General features: G+C 37.9%; 2 protein-coding genes across 2 annotated transcripts in view; one reads left to right on the top strand and one right to left on the bottom strand.

The window, feature by feature from the left end:
• Positions 1-1,179: 1,179 nt before the first annotated feature.
• Positions 1,180-6,263, bottom strand: Pde12 (phosphodiesterase 12). Its single transcript, XM_076868423.1, has 3 exons — positions 4,859-6,263; positions 3,570-3,648; positions 1,180-3,416 (listed from the first exon to the last, which is right to left on the bottom strand). The coding sequence occupies exons 1-3, from the start codon at positions 6,164-6,166 to the stop codon at positions 2,974-2,976; spliced, it is 1,830 nt and encodes a 609-aa protein (XP_076724538.1). The 5' UTR covers positions 6,167-6,263; the 3' UTR covers positions 1,180-2,973.
• A 7,384-nt stretch (positions 6,264-13,647) lies between these two features.
• Dnah12 (dynein axonemal heavy chain 12) overlaps positions 13,648-22,326 on the top strand; it is a 269,851-nt gene continuing 261,172 nt past the window's right edge. The window contains exons 1-3 of the mRNA XM_076839530.1: positions 13,648-13,817; positions 21,231-21,312; positions 21,460-21,486. Coding sequence (XP_076695645.1) covers positions 13,648-13,817; positions 21,231-21,312; positions 21,460-21,486 — 279 coding nt within the window. The remainder of the gene's footprint in view (positions 13,818-21,230; positions 21,313-21,459; positions 21,487-22,326) is intronic.

Raw genomic sequence — 22,326 nt, 5'->3', positions numbered from 1 at the left:
ACAGTAGAGTTCCCATCTTTTCTCCCTTTTTGTTTGCTCTTCAGACATCTATCCTCCAGTATGAAACACCACATTCAAAAGGAAATTTGGAACAACTGATTTTAGTATTCAAAATTTTAAAACAACACACATTGTTGCCAGAAATGATTTGTTTGCTAATGAATTCTGAACTATCAATGTATATATTTGCTGTAGTGACAACTGTGCAAGAGATCATTTTAACAGAATAACATATCTTAGGCTGGGGTTGTGGCTCAGCGGTAGAGCGCTTGCCTCGCACGTGCGAGACTGTGGGTTCGATCCTCAGCACCACATACAAAAATAAACAAGTGAAATAAAGGTGTTGTATCCAACTACAACTAAAAAATAAATATTAAAAAAATAGAATAACATATCTTAAAATATTTGTACTCATTTATAGCTATAAAATTTTGAAATGTTAATTCCTACAGCAAGAACTTAGGACATTATAAAATGTGATGTGCCATAAAAAGTTGTTAAACTTTCCATATTTGTTACAATAAAATATATTGAAAATTCCAATGTAATAGAAAAATTCAATCACAAAGATAGCTTTAAACATTTCTGAATAACACTTTGTCTTAACTTATGAATACAGGAAATTTTGGTATGCTACTTACATAATTTTCTTACTGTCATCTATCTACCTTTGGACTGAAGTCATTCTAATGTATCTGTGTATGGGAGATCTGACTAGAGTATATAGCACTTGAAAATAACATTCCATTGTCCTAATATCTTTAAATATCTGTATATAATCTGATTACACTGTTTAGTCAGGAAATACCAACTTTAGGTATTTAGGATATATGGACTATTTAGTAAGTGCTTAAGAGTTTTTCTGACTAGATTCCAATCTAGGACTTGTATAATATTGAACCTGTGTGTTCTTTTCATGGACATGGGTAATTATATCACATTAGAAAAATTTTTTTAAACATTTTTCTGAGAAACTTGTTTTCTCTTAAGTTACTATATGGGTCTTTCAACGTGTATTTGGAAGCAGACCAAAACCAAATTTTTAAAAGAAAGAAAAAGTATATAAAAAAATCAGATTTTAGCTTTGTTTATTTATAAACTGCTGTTAAAATGCTCTTGAAAATGGTTTTTAGGAAGGCACAAGTTGGTAGCATCGATTTCCCTCCCCCCGCCCCCATTTAATAGCTCTTTCTAAATAAGATCACAAGACTGCCACCTTGCTGGGCATAGAGGCACATGTCTGTAATTCCAGTGGCTCTGGAGGCTGAGGCAGGAGGATTGTGAGTTCAAAGCCAGCCTCAGCTGGCTAAGGTGCTAAGCAATTCAGTCTCTAAATAAAATACAAAATAGGGTTGGGGATATGGTATAGTGATTGAGTGCCCTGGAGTTCAATCCCCAGTTCAATCTGGTACCTTAATCTTTCCCTTCAAGTACTTCAAATACTTCAAGGTTTAATCTGAAGTGCAGGTAAAATTTCATTCTCAAACTTGCTAAACTAAGAATAACAATACATCTGATAGCAGATTATCTAAAGAAGACAATTCTTATGGCATTGGATTCAGAGAAGAATTTGAAACGAGCATTTTCATGACTGGAAAATCAGAGCTTTTCTTGAGATGAGTAGGATTTAATACCTAATCTAGAAATTAAATGCAGAAATATGAGAGAACACTATAGTTATTTTGAACATCAAAAAAGCAACAGCTTAAGCATTACAAATAAGGTATGGTGATAAATTAGTTAGTACAGCTTAGTTATCATTGTAGGCTGTTTGTAATTTCTAATCTTAAAAAGAGTTTGGCCTCCTATTTAAATCTTGTTTTATAATAAATTATAATGCTTACCTATAAAAGTAATAGTTTTTATTTCAGATATACTCAAAAGCCAAACTACTTCTCTATTCCCTATTCATAAAAACTAACAATTTTGAAAATGCTTATGGCATAGAAATGCTGAATGAGTTTATCCAAAGTTTCAAGTCCATATCAGTAGGCATTTTCTCAAAAATAATGCATTATGCTGTATTTTGTTAATATCACCTGGTCAAATACTCTTTTGTCTTAAGTTTTTTGTAGGCAAGAGTAATTAAATAAAATGGGATCAAATGTTACTATTTACTTTGGATACTAAATTGTGCTTACATACTAGAAATTAAAATGAGCTGCTATATGACTTAGAATATAAATTATGTCCATTTTACCATATATTAACAACAAAAATACTAAAGAGAATGAAGACACTTCATTAGCTGAAAAACGGAAGGTGGTTACAGTGGTGCATGGGAGGGCGGGGGTGGGGGGGTGGGGGGGTGGGCGAAGGCAGGAGCATCCCAAGTTCAAGGACAGCCTGGGCAACTCAGACCATCTCAAAAAGGGTTGGGGATGTAGCTCAATGACAAAGCACTTGCCTACTGTGTGAGAGTCTCGGGTTTAAGTCCTAGTACTTGGGGTGGGGGGGAGTGGAGAAAAAAAACCAGAAGCAATCAACAACAACTACTTTAATTTTTTTGTCAATTTTGAAATCGTAATAAACTGCTGACCAAATTGAGGTAGAGGTAGACCCTAAGGTTATTCCATGTGTCAGAATTTAGGTCTTTCACCTTAACCTGTATGCATTTTTTCATATAATTAAATAAACATGATTCAATCTGAAATGTGTCATGAAAAAAAAATTAAAAGATCATTCAAATGGTACTTAAAAAATTCTTAATTAGATTAAAAATCATTTATAAAAATGTACACAATATTTGAACTTCCTGTTTCTCCATAAATATATTTGCTTTTCCTCCAAGTATAGGGGGAAAAAGGGTCTATATGATGCAAACATAAATAGTCTTAGAACATAACTAGTAGGGAATGAATAGAAAGTTTTAACATATTAGCTTTGAAAGTTACATATTAGCTTTGATTCATATCAAATTTTCTACAAAGTAACTAATTTCCTTTTTATATTTAAATTCCATTAAACAGAAATCTATTTCCATTTTAGATCACACACAAGTGCTATGTGATCAGAAGGATGGGAAACACTAGGTAAAGCCTGGTGGGTGGTAACTTCTTCATGACTAGGTAATGGAATCACCTGTTCAACCTCTAAAGCATGTAAGTCAATGAAAATGTAATCTAGACATCCATGAAAGCCACCAACATAATTTGTGTAAGCTGGTTCACCACAAGCACTTTTCAGTTTGAAGAAATGTGTTAGAGACATGTTGCATCTTTCTTCTTCCCCATTGGAAGCCCAGTCTTCATGATCCTCTGGAATGTTGCCAGTGATGACAAAATGATACATTCCTGTTGATGGTGTACTATTAAAGTCCCCACAAAATATAACTGGTATGCCAGGATACAGATCACATGAGACATGTCTAATGTGAGCCAAAGCTACTGCCATTTGAATGAGACGAATGTACCCACCTATGAATATAAAAAACATTAATGTAAGTACTTTTTAAAGTAGTATTTAAAAAGAAAAAAAAACATTTCATATGGTGACACTCAAAATATATGTGTAAAACAGATTTAATAATATTAAGTCACCATGTTTAAGTCACAAAAAATAAAATGTACCTTTTGGATGCCAGTAGAGATGGGTATTAGCAACACATATCTTTTTAGAAGACTCCTTTGTAGATTGAAGAACTGAAACCTAAAATAAATGGAAAGTGTCAGGAAGTCAACTGATGTCTGTCAATCTCCTGAAGATTTTTTTTTAATGTTTATTTTTTAGTTTTAGGTGAATACAATATTTTTATGTGGTGCTGAGGATTGAACCCAGTGCCTCATGCATAGGCGAGCGCTCTCCCTCTGAGTCACAACCCCAGCCCCAGATTTTTTTTTAATCTAAGTCTATATGATGGACATTTTATTCTATATCCTTCCCTTGATGAACTGATATCAAGTATGAAAAGTTTTAGAATATATATGAGTAGGATTTAGTGTAATGTATTTTAATAGTCCAACATATAAAGCTAATATGATACATTATAGATGAAAATATTAAGGTTGGAGACAGTGTTTTCTAGTGGTCAGGGGCAGGCTTTGGAGTCAGATGGACCTATGTTTGAATATTCAACACAGCAGTATGACATGGAGAAACACACTTCTAAGCTAGTTTCATAATGGTAAAAAACTCTATCCTTACCTCATGGAGGACTTCAATGTGTATTCAATTAAATAAATTTACAAAAAGGTGCATAAAACACAGGTGCTCCAGAAAACCCCAAAAGGTAGCTAACTCTTTTTACTCTGAACCAAACCAATGACCACAAAATTCTGGACAAACACAGTAAACATATTTCTAAAAACAAAGATAGCTTTTAGTAGCAGTTAATACTCAGCCCAGTGATGATTGTTATATGTATATAGTTGAGAATCCTGGCTCCATGTTTGTGTGAATATGGATAAGTAAATTTGACCATTTATAAAATGAGCAGAATCACATCTGTAAAATGAGAACACAGGGATTACTGTGAAGATTAAATGCTCCAATGATAAAGACTACTAGTTAATAGTTATGAAGCACATGGTAAAGGTCACCAAGCACTTTAAGTACTTCAAAATATGTCAGAACAGTGCTTGACAAGTAGTTAAAAAATTAAATATTGCTATTATTCTTGTATTTAACATGTCTCCCCCAGATTGTGAGGCACTAAGAAAATCCTTGTTTGTCTTGCTGAAGGCAACCTGCAGCATAGGAGACACACAAGAATGCTCAATAAATGCCAAATAAATGAAAATTAAGCTTTTAACATTTCAATAAAATTTGGATGATTTCAATCATAACCTCTGCTGCCCTCCCTCTACCCCGCATTCCAGGCCCCTAAAAATGGGAAAGTATGAAAAAAGAGCTACTTCACCTGAAGGACAGAAGATCTCTGGAGCACTCTTTCCTGTGCCAATGGGTACAAAACTAGTTTCTGCAGCAGTTCTTTGTGAAGTGGGTCAGACTCCAGGGCTTCTTGGAAAGAAATGTCATGCTGGCTAAGGAGGTTGAACTTTGACTTCCGGTAAAAAGTGGCCAGGCCTTCGTGCTGCTTGATTCGAAACACGCCCTCCAGCCCGAAAGCCTCCAATGCGGGTACCAAACTGTCGGAAAACACCGCGCGATCAACCTCCTGCAAACAGATGAGGTCGGCATTGTAGCCTGTGAGTTCCTTCTGGATAAGATTCTGGCGGTAGTCAAGCTCCAGGGCATAGGGGGCACAGTATGGGTACAGAACAGTCCGTGAGAACTCAGTCTGGGCGTATGTGTCTGCCAAAATGTTGTAGGAGACAGTGCGGATGAGAGCGTCCTCTGTCACTTTCTTGGTGTAGAGATGCCGATGGTCAAAAGTGCAAGTACCAGGCCCGGCCTCCACTGGACATACACTTTCCAATTCCCTGCTCGGCCCGAAACGCTGCCCATTGCCTGGAGTGCAGTGAAGTTTCAGCCGTAGTCCGATGTCAGCATTGGACGGGATGTAGACGCGCTCATTCACATCCGTTTCGGTCCAAGTAGAAGATGGCGAAGAGGGAGATAATGACGAAGGGCCACCACCTTCAGGTTCCGCGGCACCAGGGTTGGCTTCCTTGTACCAGCGGTAGAGAGAGCCAGACGGATCCCCAAATTCAAGGCTGAGCTTGGGGCACACGGGGAAGCCGGCCATGATGTAGCGTGGCAACTGAAGCTCGGTGAAGGCGGGTGGGTTGCGCTCCACCTTGTACTTGACATCGCCAATCTGCAGCACCGCGCCGTCCTGCCAGGCGTCCACGTTGAGCACATCCTCAGCCACTGCTTCCTCTCGGTAGTACAGCTTTACCACGGGCTCGCAGATTGCTGCCGTCTCTGACCCAGACCCTGCACAGGCCGCGCCACCGCTCGCGTTGGACCGGTTCTTCCGGTTCTTTCTAGCTGCGGCTGCCTTAGCGTGGCCCTTGAGGGCATTGGTAGCTATCCGGCTGAGGGCCCGACCCAGCGGCTCACTCTGGTCGCGCTGCATGTTCTTGTGGCTGCCGTCGGCCAGCGCAAACGACAAGCTCAGCTTGGGCTCCGAGGGAACACAGCGCACTACAGCGCGCTCCATCGAGCCTGCCGCCTTTCCAGGAGCCGCTTCAGTCCGGCTGCGCTGCTCCACCGCCGTCCGGACCCCACGAAGCACGGCGCGGGTGCTTGGGAGCCTCCACATGAACCTGGCAACCCAGAGGCTGACAAGACCAGCAGCCAAGAAGCCGCCGGTGTCAAGTGAAGACAGAGAAGCTACAGCCACCGGCTCCGGAACCCATTCCGACCCAGCGACTTCCGGCAGGCTAGGAGAAAGCGCACAAAGCTCGCGCCACGCACTTTCGCTAGGCCTGCTTATCTGCTCCTTCTCATGGCAATACTTTCCTCTAATTACTAGCCAATTAATTTTTATATTCAACCAGAGTTAGGTTTATTGAGGTGGAGGAAATATGTATGTATGCTAGAGAGAAATATTGTACTCCAAGCTTTGTTGAAAGTGCAACTGGGGGCCCGGAGGGGAAGGTGCATCAAACCGGAAGAGGTTGGACAGCGTCACTCGCTCTACTTTGCGAACTGAGGCGGGCGTTGAGCGGGTTTTCTGGAGGCGTCTTCCTCATACTCCTTGGGGCTGGACTGAGTGACGGTGTAGGGGTTCCCACCCGAATTGGAAGGCTCGCTGGGGGCGTGGAAAGCGTTGCTCGTTTCCTCTCCATGGTATTATTCACCCTGCTCGCCTTTTCCTGAACTGAGGAGGGTTCAACTCTGGCGGGGCCGGCAACCAAGCTCCCAACTGAGTCTCTGATAATGACCAATATACATTAACTCCCATTTAGTGAACATTGAGTATGCTAAAAACGGTACACGCTTGGTGTCTATTTAAGCCTCACATTTTTTGTGAAGTAGGCTTTATCCGTGTTACAAACCCGGTCAAAATTATACAGACAGCTTAGTAAACGAACAAAAACAAATAGTAGTGATGAACTGCGGAAAGCTGTTCATTTTTAGGTAGCAAAGAAGATCTTATCTTTTTAGAGATGCCAGATTTAGCAAATAAAAATCCAGGACTGCCAATTAAGTGAATCAAAGAAAAATAATGATAATGCTGCATACTTACACCTAAAAATTTTTTCTTCTGAAATTCAAACTTAACTGATGTATTTCTCATAAGTCCCTTGAAAGGAAAGGATCTTGGTTTGTTTGTGGACCAGAGAGAAGTCCAGTCTAATTTGAAGTGAGCCCTGGGAAGAGTAGCAGGTTGGAAAGTCACACACTACATTGAGTGAGCAACAGTATGAAGGTCTGCGTTTTCTACTTGTTTATACAGAGAAAGCGAAACTTTACTTTAATGGTGGTCTCATGCCCGACAACAGTTACAATCGGCATTTAAAAAAAAATGTTTAGGTTTTTTTTTTTTTTTTTTAATTGGAGCTAAGAATCATACCCAGTGCCTCAAGCCTCCTATGCAAGGGCTCTACCACTGAGCCACAACCCCAGCCCTACAACCAGCATTTTATCCCCTAGAGTGCAAGTTTCTTCCTCCGATTTCTCATTGGCTGAGCACTAATGGAGTGTGTGTTTTAAGAAAAAGAGAAGGCATTGGAGTAGTTTTGCTTGCAGTTTTGGAAAATAATTTTAACTTTCATTTTTCTCAAAGGAGGAAAGCTAATTGTTGCTTAATCGTGGAAGGAAATTTTGTGTATCCTAATTCTCATTGGCTTCCATATAGTTTTGTTTCACAATTTTCATAGAGCCTTAATAGTTCAGGAAGGGCTGTGCATGTAGCCAGAGATCCTGGGTTCCATGCTCAGCACCACCAAAAAGAAGAGAAAAAGGAAAAATATTAAGCTGGGCGCTGTGGTGCACACCTAAATCCCAATGGCTGGGGAGGCTGAGGCAGGAGGATTGAGTGTTCAAAGCCAGCCTCATCAAAAACGAGGTGCTAAGCAACTCAGTGAGACCCTTTCTCTAAATAAAATACAAAATAGGGCTGGGGAATTTGGCTCAGTAGTCAAGTGCCCCTGAGTTCAATCCCCATTACCCACCTCCACCCATGCCCCTACCCCCCAAAAATCAAATACACATATCTAGTAAGGCATTGTATAATTAAAAACAACTTTTTTTAAGTTTTTTCATGATTCTTTTATTTTAAAATTGAGGTATAATTCATAAACATAAAAATCACTCTTTTCAAATGACATAGTTCAGTGGCTTTTAGTACTCTCATACAAATTTGTGCAACCATAATGCTAGGCAATTCCAGAATCTTTATCATCCCCAAAAGAAATACCACACTCACCAGCAGTCAGTCTCCATTCCCACTTACCCCAGTTACTGGTAACTACCACTCTACTTTGTGTTTCCATGGATTTACCTAATCTGAATACTTAAATCATACATTAAGGGACCTTAATAGGCTTCTCTTAAAAATTTTTCTTTTCTTTCTTGCAACTTGGAATTGAAACAGGAACCCTTTATCACTGAACTACATCCTCAGTCTTTTTTTTTTTTTTTTTTTAATTTTGAGACAAGGTCTTGCTAAGTTGCTGAGCGTCTCACTAAATTCCTGAGGCCTGCCTTAGCCTCCCAAGTGATTGGGATTACAGGTGTGCACTGGCTATTGTGATGGACCCCAACCCCCACACCCCACAGTGGAGAACCTAGCTACATTCCTACCCCTTTTTGTTTTTTATTTTGAGACAGGGTCTCACTGTCCAGGCTAGTCTTAAACTTGTAATTCCTTTGCCTCAGCCTCTGAATCGCTAGGATTACAGGGGTGCACCATCACACCTAGTTTCACTTAGAATATTTTCAAATTTCATCTGTATTGTAATATGTATTAGTGTCTTATTCCCTTTTAGTGGCTGAAAAGTGTTCTATTGCATGGTTATACCACATTTTGTTGATCCATTCTCCCATGGGAAGATTTTAATCAGGGGAGTAAACTTTCATGATACATGTTTAAAAAGACAATTCTGATTTCAGAATAGAGAGTGGATTATTAGGGCAAGAATAAACAGAGAAGCTGAACAAGTGATAGGACATTTACAGGAATGGGAGATATTAGGATTAGAGTATATTTGCAGAAGAAAATCAAGAGACTGTCTAGACCATATTAAATTTTAGATATTTGTTAGGTTCCAGGAGGTTATTTCTCATATCCATAGGCAGTTGGATATGAATCTGGATGTGGAAAGGTCAGGCATGAGAAGACCTGCTCTTATTTGAGAGGTCTAGGGCAAGTGTCCAAATGGAGGCCCATATAGCATTTTAAGTCAAGCTATTAAATAGAATGTATTTGATTTTTCTATTTTGAAAATGTATCTCCCTAAAGACCTGAAAGACCAGACTGGAGAGCCTTAATAGTTCAGGAAGGGCTGTGCATGTAGCCAGAGATCCTGGGTTCCATGCTCAGCACCACCAAAAAGAAGAGAAAAAGGAAAAATATTGAATTGGGGATTGTTGGTTTTCTTTTCAGGTTACTCTACCACTGAGCTATATACCTAGCACAATTTTTTCTTTTTCTTTGAGATAGGGTTTCACTAAGTTGCTTAGGGCCTTGCCAAGTTGCTGAGGCTGACCTTGAATATGTGATTCTCCTGTCTCAACCTCCCCAGTTGCTGGGGTTATAGGTACATGCCACTGTTCTAGTCTTTCTTTGTCTTCTTAAAGTTCTGAGCCATAACATACATCTACAGGTAAGTTAGTCCTTGCTCATGGTACCAGGACCATGTTCAGTCCTTGGCTCTGTTGCCAATCCAAAAATGAGAACAAAGTTTTTAGAAAAAAGAAATTTTATTTATTTGCTAGCAAAGGAGAAACACAGAGACTCCTGTCCCAGACTTAAGGCAAGAAAGAGATAAGTCTCCAGTTTATAGGACCCATATGAGTGATTCTGAGTTTTTTTAATGTTTATTTTTAGTTGTAGTTGGACACAATACCTTTATTTATTTATTTATTTTTTATGTGGTGCTGAGGATAGAACCCAGGGCCTTGCATGTGCTAGTTGAGTGCTCTACCACTGAGCCACAATTCTGAATTTTGAAATGTAATTTATTTTTCTTATCCCCAGTATTTTCTTCAAGCAACTTTGCAGAATTTAGTCAATCTTAAATTAGCTTATTTATGCAAAATAAAAGTTCCATTAGAAAATAAGATTTTCCTTTAGGCAGGCTGATCTAATTTAATCTTCTTTTAGTTTTAATCATTGTTTTGATACATACCACAAAAATATCTCTGACTGCTGGAGATGGCGAGCATTTTTTCGTGTACTTGTTCATTGACTGTATGTCCTCCTCTGAGAAGTGTCTGTTCAGGTCCTTGGCCCATTTGTTGATTGGGTTGTTTGTTTTCTTATTGTTTAATTTTTTGAGTTCTTTGTATACTCTGTATATTAGGGCTCTATCTGAAGTGTGAGGAGTAAAAATTTTGACAGGGTCTCACAAAGTTGGCCAGGCTGGTTTTGAGCTAAAGGGTTCCAGTGATTCTCCAGCACCCTCCTAAGTAGCTGAGTCTACGTACAACAGCATGCCAAGCTAGTGAAGTGGTTTTTTAAAACAAAGGTGCCAAGGTCACTCAGCTAGGGATGCAAAAATGCACATGGATCTATATGCAGAATTAACCCTATGCAAAAATTACACCATTTATTGTCACCGCATACACAAATTAACTCTAACTGGATCATAGACCCAAATAAACAAAATTAGAAGAAAACATAGGAGAAAATCTTCATGATTTTCTGTCTTTATAGATGACTTCACTATCACAATCTATAAAGGAAATATATACACTGGGTTTTATCAAAGTTAAAAACTTGCTTTTCAAAAGATACCATCAAGACAGCGAGGTGTAGTGGCACATACCATTGATCCCAGCAACTTGGGAGGCCAAGGCAGGAGGATTACAAGTTCGAGGCCAGACTGGGCAATTTAGCAAGACCCTGTCTCAAAATTTTAAAAAGGATTGTATGTAGTTCAGTGCTAGAGTGCCCTGAGTTCAATCCTCAGCACCCCAGTATTGGAAGGGGGAAAAAAAAGGGGATTAGACAGGGTTGAGTAAAGCTCAGTGATGGAGTACTTTGCTAAGTATGCACAAGACTTTGGGTTCAATCCCTAGTACTGGAAAAAAATCTGATAAGACAGTCAGGAGGATATATTTATAAATTATCTGATAAAACCCTTATAGCCAGAATGAATATAATTTTATTTTTATTCTCTAGCTGGGCACCTGTGATACCAGCAGCTCTGGAGGCTAAGGCAAGAGGATCTTGAGTTCAAAGCCAGATTCAGCAAAAGTGAGATGCTAAGCAACTCAGTGAGACTCTGTCTCTAAATAAAATACAAAATAGGGCTGGGTTGTGGCTCAGGGGTTGAGTACCCCTGAGTTGAATCCCTGTTAAACCCCCATCCAACGCCCCAAAAAGGAATTCTACTGATTGAGACAAACTCATTAAGGATAATCTTTCTAGGCTAATATCAATTGATGGGGGATTTGAATTATATCTGCAAATTTTCTTTATTGCAGCACCAAATTAGTGTTTGATTGAATAACTGGGAGAAAGCGTATCATACAAAAGATTGCTGCCTTCCCTTCAGTTAGTACAGTTAAGCCTAATCAAATTAGCACTCAAAGACCATCACAAACTTATAAAAGTATTTTGTTTTCTACAGAAAGATAGTTTACTTTTACAAACTACCAGGACAAGCTGGGCATGGTGGCACACCTGTGATCCTGAAGGAGATTGAGGCAAGAGGATCACAAGTTTGAGGCCAGCCTCAGCAACTTATCGAGGCCCTAAGTAATTTAGTGAAATCCTGTCTCAAAATAAAAATATAAAAAGGGCTGGGGATATTGTTCAGTGACAAAGCACTCCTGGGTTCACAAACAAAAAAACTATCAGGACATTCTATTTTGTCATTCACTGACTTGTATGACATTTTGGAGCACTTACTGTGTGTCAGACATAATAGTGTAAGGCTGTGTAGGGAAGGCCCAAGATGGCTATAGTTAGGCTTCTTCACTAAGGGTTCTGGCAGGCTGTTTTTAGATATAGCTAAAGTCATAGTCTGATTCAGCATATGTACTCAAGGTCATAAACAGTGCTTGTGAGCATGCATTCACTTATGTAACTCATGGGCAATGTGCCTTCTTTGTCGGGTCCGCATATAAAAAAGGCCTATGAAAGGACTCAAGGGTGCTGAAATCAGACTGGGGCTACTGTTGCTTCCAAATACAGCATGACTACTCTACCAATGGCATCTTTCTTCATCTGCTGGGATCCTGAATCTCTTTCCCAGGGTCTGAGCCTCAGCAGGATAGGCTGTATACCCTCATTTAAATTTTTTTTTAACCTGGTGACTGGCACAGAGAAAGTACTCAAATGTTTGTCAAATGACTATGCCAGTCAATACACAACCCTGATTTTGTTTAGGTATAGACTAATCATGTATGCTGTTCTTTTTAAATTTTTTAAAAAAATTTTTTTAGTTGTAGTTGGACACGATATCTTTTTTAAATTTATTCATTTATTTTTTAATGTGATGCTGAGGATAGAACCCATCCAAGGCCTCTTATGTGCTAGGCAAGCGCTCTACCCCTGAGCCATAACCCCAGCCCCATGTATGCTGTTCTTTAGAGGAAGTATATACTGTGCAGGTTACAATTGCAACATTTCACATTTGCTTTCCAGACATACAAAGTTACACACCTTACCTATTTGATTTTGGCAAGATTTCCTGAAATTACTGTAAACTAACAGCAAATATAAAAACAAGATAAATTATATTGCTGATTAGTTGTAAAATTTACAAGTCACTATAGGTACACTTGATTTTCTTTCTTTTCTTTTTTGACTTGGGATTGAACTCAGGGGCATTTTACCACTAAGTAAAGCGCCACTCCCTCCCCGTCCTTTTTAGATTTTTTTGAGGCAGGATCTCGCTAAATTGTTAAGGCTGGCTTCAAATTTGTGACCTGTCTGCTCAGCCTCCTCAATCTCTGGGATTACAGGCATGCGCCACAGCTCCCCGAACTATGGGGACACTTGAAGACTTGATTCTCCTCTGAGAGTAAGTATTTATATAAACCTGTTTATTTTCTAGCGGATTAAAATTTCCAGTCACACAGTTTTTCGAGTTTGAAGGTCCTGATTTTCTGAACCCTTTTCGAAGAAAGACAGGTAATCTGACTCACTCACCCTCCATTTACTTGAGTAATGGGAATTATTGTTGTGACAGGTGATCTAAATCTGTCGTGCTTCACAACAGGCTCTCCAGGCAACCTTCATTCAGCCCTTCTGGCATTGGCCACAGGGTTTCTATGGCGACAACATTGCTAACACTGGGTTGAGGATTGCTGTTCACCAGTTACTGACCTGGAGCCTGTGAGATGCCTGAGGATACCCCTCCTTACCTCTTTACTTTCACCAGAGGAGAAGTCTCTTTTCTTTTTCTCCCCCTGTCACTCGTCCTCTCCCCCTACTTTGCCTCTCTCTCTTACACTCTTCTCCTCTTTCCCTCTGTCTCATATTTGGGAGGGAGATGAGATCTAAAAGGGTGTAGAATTTTATTTTGGTCTTGAGATGTTATGAATATATTGAGGCTTGCTTTTACAATAATGGCTATATGGAACTTTTCTCTTCAGAGTATATTTTAATTTTTAGGGGACAAGATGTCAGATCCAAACAAAGCTGCCATTGAAGCAGAAAAGGAGGCTTTGAACTTGAAATTACCCCCTATTGTCCATCCCCCAGAAGATATAGGGGTTGATACACCACAACAAAGTAAGCTGCTAAACTACAAAAGATCCAAGGAGCAGCAGAAGACCATCAATCAGTTAGTGTAAGTAGCATATCAGTAATTAATTCTTGCTTGGAATTCAAGTGAACTGATTAGTGTTCATATTCTCATAAAAAAGTTTTAAGCATTGTAGGTTGTTTACAGGCAAGATACTATCAGGAAAACAGTTAAAAAGTAATCATAATGATAGCTAATATTATATAGTTCTTACTTTTTCAGATATTGTTCTTTTCACTTATATTTCTCACAACAGCCAAATAAGGTAGGCACTATTATTTCTACTTTTTAGATGAGTAAACTGAAGTACTGAGAAGTTAAGTAATTTGCCCAAGGTCACACAGCTGGGGTTGAGACTCAGGTGGTCTGGTTCTAGAGTTCACATACTTGAAGCACCATACTATTCTACCTCTCAAGTAGGTAAACCAAATAATTGGGTCTGTAAAAATAACATTTCATTTGAAAAAATATTTAAGAAAGTAAATTATCTTTAAACTACTTGCAATTAATTTTTTTCTATATAAAAGAAAACATAGTCTAACATCTTGCTTGTCTCCCCCAATTTAGTGGAAATTAATTTAGGTACCAGTAACGAAAGGCTGTGATAATGCTTATGCAGTTCAATTCAATAGTTAGAATTTCCTGGGTACCTGACTCTGTTGGACTCTGGGGATAAAAAGAAGAAAAAGATGTGGATCTTGTTTACAAAATTCCAACCTAACAAAATTCCAACCTGTGAAATGGGAGATTTCTTTCTGCTTCTCTTTCTGGATTCTCTTTCCTTTCTTTGTTAGCTTCTTTTATCAACAATTTTACAATTGATTGGGTTTTATTATAACATTGTCAATGATCATATTTGAAAGCAAATGAAAGAGAATACAAAAAGGAAAAAAATGGAGACAGTCCTCAATGCATCAGCAATGCTTTATTAAGCAGCAGAGGAGCACATTTTCAGGAAAATGGTGACTGGCTACAGCAAGGATGTGAGTTTTATAGGGTTTAGCAGGACCACACCATGGGAAGAGTTTGTCAGATACTTTTGGCAGGCAGGGGAACTTTGGCAGATAAGGGAAATTGCAAAAAGTCCTCAGTTTCCTTTTCCCACACCAGGGGTTATAAATTTCCACCTCCGTCAGTGTTGTCACTTTAATAATTTAAATATTGGCTTATGCTACTTTTCTTACAGCTAAATAGATGTTTTAATCATATAACTTTTTTAGATTTTAATTTTTTATTAGGTCATCAATCTTTACTCATTTAAATCTAAATTTATAGGTGTATTGACAAATACCAATACATGTACTATTAGACATCTTTTATCCCCTTCATTTCTAAGACTCTATTAAGTGTTTCAGAAGACTTAAAAGGGAGTTCATTAGGAGTTAAGACTGTTCTTCCTCTGAAGCTTTTCATTATCTCATATTGCCATATTGAATTACTCACAATTCTATGAATGAATCTTATTTTCACAGTTTAAAGATGGACTCCACAATTTGCTTCACTGTACTGCCTGACTAAATACTTAACACTAATTCTTCAATGTTTATTTATGGATCTCCTCCTTTGGAAAGCCTCCAAATCCCTTATTTATCCCTCTCTACATATTTCTCTTAAATCATTGTATCACCAGAGAAGAGCTATCTCTGGAAAAGTGTACCAAGGAGATCTCAGAAAGGGGGAGACTTGACTTAGTATTAATGGGGTCGTTGATGTATGTGACAGAAAAGAATTTCTGCATATGTTAGTAGAAGCACAGAGATTTATTTAGGAAAGCAAGTAGTATACATTCAAGGGAGAATGAGGATCAACCAGCTTAAGAGTGAGAGATGCATTTTCAGTGTTCCTGACTATTCTTTTAAAGGTAAGTTGGTGAGGGGTGGGTATGGGAAGGTATATAAGGGTGACATCAGTCTGGCTAGTCTCAGGATCCTTAGGCTGATGTGGTCCCTAGATAATGTTGGAAAGCCCCAATATTATAGGTTTCTAAAATGTCATCTCTCTATTAATCTGTTTATTAGTGGGCTGACAATGCACAAGATAATTTTTATAAGTGAGTAACTTTTTAAGATTTATGGATTTCTCAGAAATTTAGGAGTGACAGGGCTGGAAAGGTATGCAGAACTTTAAATTAAAATTATATTTCTTTGACCTTCCTTACACCTATTTTTATTTCTTCTAACCTCAATTTAGAATATTCAGGGGTGTTTAGAAATATTAAGTACTTGCTATTATACAGATGCTGTGTTTGCTCCTAGGGAGATCATAAAAAACACCAAGGGAAGAACTGTGCTGAGTGGTAGAGTGCTTGCCTAGCATGTGTGAGGCATTGGGTTCAATTCTCAGCACCACATAGAAAAATAAATAATTAAAATAAAGTTGTTATGTCTGTCTACAACTAAATTTTTTTTAAAGGAACTATGCATTTAAGAAGTTTGTATACTAGTGGGAGGAGACAGTAAATGAGTAAAGAAAAAAAAAGTTATGTTAGTCTTTTTAGATAGTGAAAGATGCTATGAAGAAGTAAGATAGTGAGATAGACAGGGAAGGTGTTCCCAGGAACACTGCAGGAAAGACCTCTGGAGATAATATTTAAGTAAAGATCTAAAGAATGGGAAGAAACCTGTCACTCAAATAAGCAGGAGCAAAGCACTCTAAGAAAGGTGATAGCAGCCATAAAAACCTTGAAATATGAATGTTTTTAGTCTGTTGCAGCAGTTGACAAATGCCTGTATTACTGGAGTATCGCAAGTCTGGGGAAGAGTGGTGTGAAGACAGAGAAGAAAGTGGGGCAAATTGCATGGGGTTTTATAGGCCATGATAATGAACTCAGATTATTTTAGTATAATAGAAGCTGTTGAAATATTCTAAATGGGGATGAATGTGAAATCTGATTTACATTTAAAACATTCCAGTTATTAAGAATAGACAGAGTGGTGGAGAAGAAGGCTAGAGTAAAAGGAAAGAAGCCAGGTCAGATGCTATCACAGTAGTATAGATGAGAGCATATGGCAATTTGGATAAGGCTGGAGAGAAGATTTTCGAGGCTATGTTTTGGAACCAGAGTCAGTAGGACTTGCTATTAGATTTGCTTCGGTAGCTGGGTGGATGGTAGTGTCATTTATAGAGAATTGGAAGTCCAGGAGATGGGGGTAAAAAAAACATTAACTCACTTTTGGAGCTGAATTGCCTATGTAACTTAAGGGAAAATGTTATTAGGAAGTTGGTATTAGTAAGAGAAGTCTAGGCTGAAGATAGAAATTTGGGGATCACCAGCATTTAGACGATTTTTAAAGATAGGGGAATGATTGAAAATCACCAGGATGGGGGTAGGGGAGGAGGAGCCAAAGGGGGAAGAAGGAAGAAGAGGCAGAGGGTTGAGGGAATATGAAGTGAAAAACCTAGGGCTGAAGTATTAGGAATTAGATGCAGTGTGGCGCAAGGGCAACTAAATAATGACTGATAAAGCAGAAAGAAAAGCAACAGAAAAGAGAATTACAGGGAGCATTGCTGTTTTTTTCCTAGTAGTATTTCTCTTCCACTAAACTCTCACATGCTTAAGGAGAGAAATTTCAACACAAAACGTAGTGTTTGGTATGTTATTATTGGTGAATGAATGTGATTGTGCTTTATACAGATTTGTAAATAGTACCACATTTATTTGGCTGCTTAATCAAAAAATATTGCCTCAAAATTAACTGAAGTATAATGTCATATTTAATATCAGACTTAGAATTGCCATATGTTTCTTTGGGAATAAAGCATTTAGAATTGGAAGTTTTAATGCTGGAAACATGTCTTTCTGGATGGCCACAGGCTTTGGGATTTTCTATTTCCTCATATTAGACAATTGGAGAGTTAGACAATTGGAATGCAGGCTTGTTTCAAAGATGGGATGAGGTTTGTGGAATAGAGTCCAGGGTGAGGTAGAATGTAAGGAATTCTAAGCAGAATTGGGCCCGCTGCTGGTACCAGTTCCTGAGACCCACATCGATGAGTCAGCATCATTTCATAGCTTTCCCAAGTTCTGGGAAAGAACTGCCTTTTTCCTTGGCTACTACTTCCTTTCTTGAATTAAACCAATGTTTCTCTTTTTCACCACATGTGGTCATCCACAGTCCTGTGAAATCCAGTTTTTGTTCATTACTTTTAAATTGTTAATATACAGAGCAAAAACAGGGAGTAAAAGGCTCATTATTATGTCCTTCCCAGTTCTTTTTATTAATAGACAGTAGGAGAAAACATGTTCCAGAAATTGTTGCTTTATTAAGATGTGGCATTTTCATATAGAAAGTTCAAGGAAATTGGCATTTATCTTTATGTTGGATAACTACAGTGCAAGCCTGCCTACACAAATGCCAATTAGCATACCAATGTATAAGTAACATTCCTTGAAAGTAGCAATTGCTGAAATCTAGGCTATTCAGGGAGAAATGAAGGAGGGTCTTGAAGATTAACAAAGAAAAGAGGAGGGCCAATTGTGGTGGTGCACATCTGTAATCCTAGAAACTCAGGAGGCTGAGAAAAGAGGATGGCAAGTTCAAGGTCAGCCTCAGCAATTTAGTGAAGTCCTAAGCAACCAACTGTAGACCTTGTCTCAAAATAAAAATAAATAATGAATAAAAAGGACTGGGGATGTGGCTCAGTAGTAAAGAGCTTCTGGGTTTTATCCCCAGTATCAAAAAAAAAAAAAAAAAAAAGGAGTATTTTCCACTTAATGTCAAAAAAGTCTTAGGATGTGGCTGTGGTTGTGGCTTGCCTTGCACATGTGAGGCACTGGGTTTGATTCTCAGCATCACATAAAAATAAATGAAGACATTGTGTCTATGTGTAAGCTAAAAAATATTTTTAAAAGTCTTAGGAGTTTAGTACAGGCTCAGTAAGATTCAATAGGGGTGGTAAGGGTACTCAAAAAAGCAAATGCAGTCTTAGGCTGCTTTAATAAATGTAGAATATCTAGTATAGGGAAGAGGAAAATTTCACTCTGTACTTGTCAACATCTGGATTCCTGGGATCACATTTTAAGAGAGACATTGATAAACCAGAATAGGTACAGAGGAGGGAGGAAATTTGAAACCACAAAATTTACTTAATTGGTGAGAATATAGACTCTCACATCACTCAGGCCTTGATTCATATCTCCTCATGTGAATTTGACAAGTTATATAACTTTACTTATCCCTTATATACCTACCTATAAAAGGAGAAAAGAGGGGCTGGGGTTGTGGCTCAATGGTAGAGCGCTTGCCTGGCACGTGCAAGGCCCTGGGTTCAATCCTCAGCACCACATAAAAATAAATAAATAAAATAAAGGTATTGTGTCCAACTACAACTAAAAAATATGGAGAAAAGAATATTGCTTACTTAGGATTGGTATGAGAGTTAAATGAAATCCATGCTTGTAAAGGTCTTAAGTCAATGCCTAGGATATAATAAGCTCCTATAAACAGTAACTCTTATTAACAGGAGTAGTTGAAGGAACTGGGCAGGTTATCAAGTTTTTGGAAGAGTAACATGGAAGAATTTGACCTTTTGTATATAGAGATCATACAGGTCATACATATAGAGGTCTTTTATGCAGAGAATAGAAGTATAAAGCCACAAGTCAATATAAGAAATTTGTTTCTAAGAAAATGAGCTTAACTGATAATAAATTGGGTTGTCTCAGAAAGTGATGATGACTGACCATCCCCCCACTGAGCCCTTGCCCTGGGTTACCGTGGGTATAGCTTGATATTGTTGAGAATGTTCACATATCAAGCAAAGTACTGAACTAGACATCTGATATTTTCCCCACATCCACTATTCTGGTCGTTCATTTATTAAGTATTTATTGAGCTTATGTACCTTGGAATAGTGAGTAAAACAGACATGGCCCTTTATGCCCAGGCTATGGTTCCCGTAACCACACTTACTGTGAAATTCCTTTTGGTTCTTCTCTTACCTTTCTAATGGTATCTCCTTCATCCTTCAGTTGTTGTTGTTTTATACTGGGGATTGAATGCAGGGGCGCTTAACCACTGAGCCACATCCCCAGCCCTTTTTACATTTTATTTTGATAGAGGGTTTTGCTAAGTTGCTTACGGCCTCACTAAGTTGCTGAGGCTGGCTTTGAACTCAGTCTCCCATCTCTTGAGTCTCTGGGATTACAGGTGTGTGCCATTGCACCCCGCTCAGTTGTTGTTTTTTAATAATTCCTGTCATACTTGGCATCCTCCAATCTTTCTGAGGTCTCTTTTCCTTGAATGTCTTCTTCTTTGGTCATCTTTTAAAATGTATCTGGCCTTTATAAATGGTTAGGTTTGTCTTAAAATGTTCCTTGCTCAAAAGCTCTTAGTCATTCCCATTGTTGATTAAATGCAGAAGTTGCCATTTGAGGCCATTAGGTGGATATTCCAAACCACTTCTCCAGACTTATGTCCATCTCATCCCGTAAACTTTGGACAGTTTGGACAACTCCTTTTATCCCTTTTTCCTTTGATCCTTCTTTTGCCTTCCTGTTTTTCAGATCCCAGTAAAACCACAGCTCCACCTGAAATCTTCTCTTTCATTTAAAGCTCATTGCAAATGCTGATGTGTTCATCAGGTGGAACAAACTCATCTTTCCTCTGAACCACCAGAGTGCCCTTATGGCACTCTCTCTCTCTTTTTTTTTTTAAAAGAGAGAGAGAGAGAATTTTAATATTTAATTTCTTAGTTTTCAGCAGACACAGCATCTTTGTATGTGGTGCTGAGGATCGAACCCCGGCCACGCGCATGCCAGGCGAGCGTGCTACGGATTGAGCCACATCCCCAGCCCGGCACTCTTTTATTTTCTCACTCAGTTTATAAATTCCTAGAGATTTAATGCTGCTATAGTTTAATAGTACCTAGTATACCATTTGCATGTATTAATATTTGTTGTAAGATGAATTTTTTATCCAATATGGTACAAATTAATTCAAAGAGGAAATTATATTTTATATATGATAAAAATCCATACACAGTTTTTAAGGTAAAATTGAGTACATAATGTGTGCCAGATACTGTTCTTATTGGGGATAATGACAATGGATAAAAAAAGTCTACAGTATATACTAAATGTTGTTAAGTGCTTCGAAAAAAGATAAATGAAGATAGATAGTGAAAGAGAGAGGTACTTATTTATATAATAGATAAGGGAAACCTTCTCTGACAGGATTAATTTGAACTTCTGCATCGGGACTAATTTTCAAATTGTCAGTAAGTTACAATTGAAAAAGTTGATTTTATTTTTACTCTTACCCTTTTACCTTATACTTGAATAACATAAAATTTTAGAACTCATTGATAATTTTCTCATAGAAAATTTAGTCAGATAAAGAGTTTTCGAATATCTTTCCTTTTAGTGGAGTTGAAAAAATGTTAGACTTTCAGTGTTTTTAATAATTTATGCTAATGTTAGCTTCTAGAGTTATATGCTTTTCTAATCATAAATTTCAGAATTGATGGAGCCAAAAAAAATCTAGACAGAACATTGGATAAACGAATACCTCCATTACCAGAAGTTGATTATCCTCCAACTGTAAGTTATTTTCTTTTTAAAATACTTATCCTTATATTATATTAATTATTTTAATATCAATATGAATAATTTTAAATAATAGATAAATTTAAAATATTTTCGATTTTTAAAAACTTTCTTCTTAATTATCTTATTTGTTTTTTACAGATGACCAGTGAAATTAAAAGAAAAGGAGTGAGTTTAATTGTTTATTTCTTGTTTTGAAAATGTTCAAATAAATTTATTCAAAGTCATTTTTCTAAGACCCCTTGTTATGCCTCATCCTAGGAAAGAAAGAAATTTAGAAACTGAGGTTTTGGGGTTTTTTTTCTGGGGGTACCAGGGATTGAATTCAGGGGCACTCAACTACTGAGTCATATCTCCAGCCCTATTTTGTATTTTAGAGAGAGGGTCTCACTGAGTTGCATAGTGCCTCACTTTTGCTGAGACTGGCTTTGAATGCTGGATACTCCTGCCTCAGCCTCCCGAGTTGCTGGGATTATAGGCGTGTGTCACGGTGCCCAGTGACGATATGGGGTTTAAGAGTTATGCTTTGTTGTCATTTACTATTTGAGGGTTAGTTGTGTAAATAATAGTTCTTATTCCAAACAATTTAAAAAATATTCTGAGTGGCAATTTTAAAGGAAATACATCTTCATTTTAAAATTAAGGCTATAATTGATTATATTGATATTGATATAATGATGGCTATTTATCCAAACAACAGATACCTCATTAAGAATCTAATATATGCTAGATACATACTAGGTGCTAGAGATTCTTTAAAAAAAATGACTCTGACTGCATGGATGATGATGTGGGACTGCAATGTGATTAGCAGAAATATGATAGCATGTAAATATTATTTAATAGGAAGGATACAGAGACTTTTGGAATTGGTTATGTATAAGAGGAAATTATACTGCATGTTCCCAGATGGGGCTATAAGCCTTATAAGTCCTGGAAGGTTTATTTTCTTTGAGGATAGAGGACTGAGAATACCTTCCTATTGGTTGAGGATATATGGAAGAACCT

Source organism: Callospermophilus lateralis, chromosome 1 (genome assembly GCF_048772815.1).
Source record: "Callospermophilus lateralis isolate mCalLat2 chromosome 1, mCalLat2.hap1, whole genome shotgun sequence".
NCBI classification, from domain to species: domain Eukaryota; kingdom Metazoa; phylum Chordata; class Mammalia; order Rodentia; family Sciuridae; genus Callospermophilus; species Callospermophilus lateralis.
Note: the sequence above shows the minus strand (reverse complement) of the source record. Positions and strands in the feature narration are given on the sequence as shown.

What these genes read in the sequence shown, in the direction of transcription:
- Pde12 (XM_076868423.1), bottom strand. Translation starts at nt 6,166, where the DNA reads ATGTGGAGGCTCCCAAGCACCCGCGCCGTGCTTCGTGGGGTCCGGACG. An exon ending in AGAGATCTTCTGTCCTTCAG is followed by an intron (nt 3,649 to 4,858) that starts GTGAAGTAGCTC and finishes CATTTATTTTAG; the next exon opens with GTTTCAGTTCTTCAATCTAC. An exon ending in TCTCTACTGGCATCCAAAAG is followed by an intron (nt 3,417 to 3,569) that starts GTACATTTTATT and finishes TTATATTCATAG; the next exon opens with GTGGGTACATTCGTCTCATT.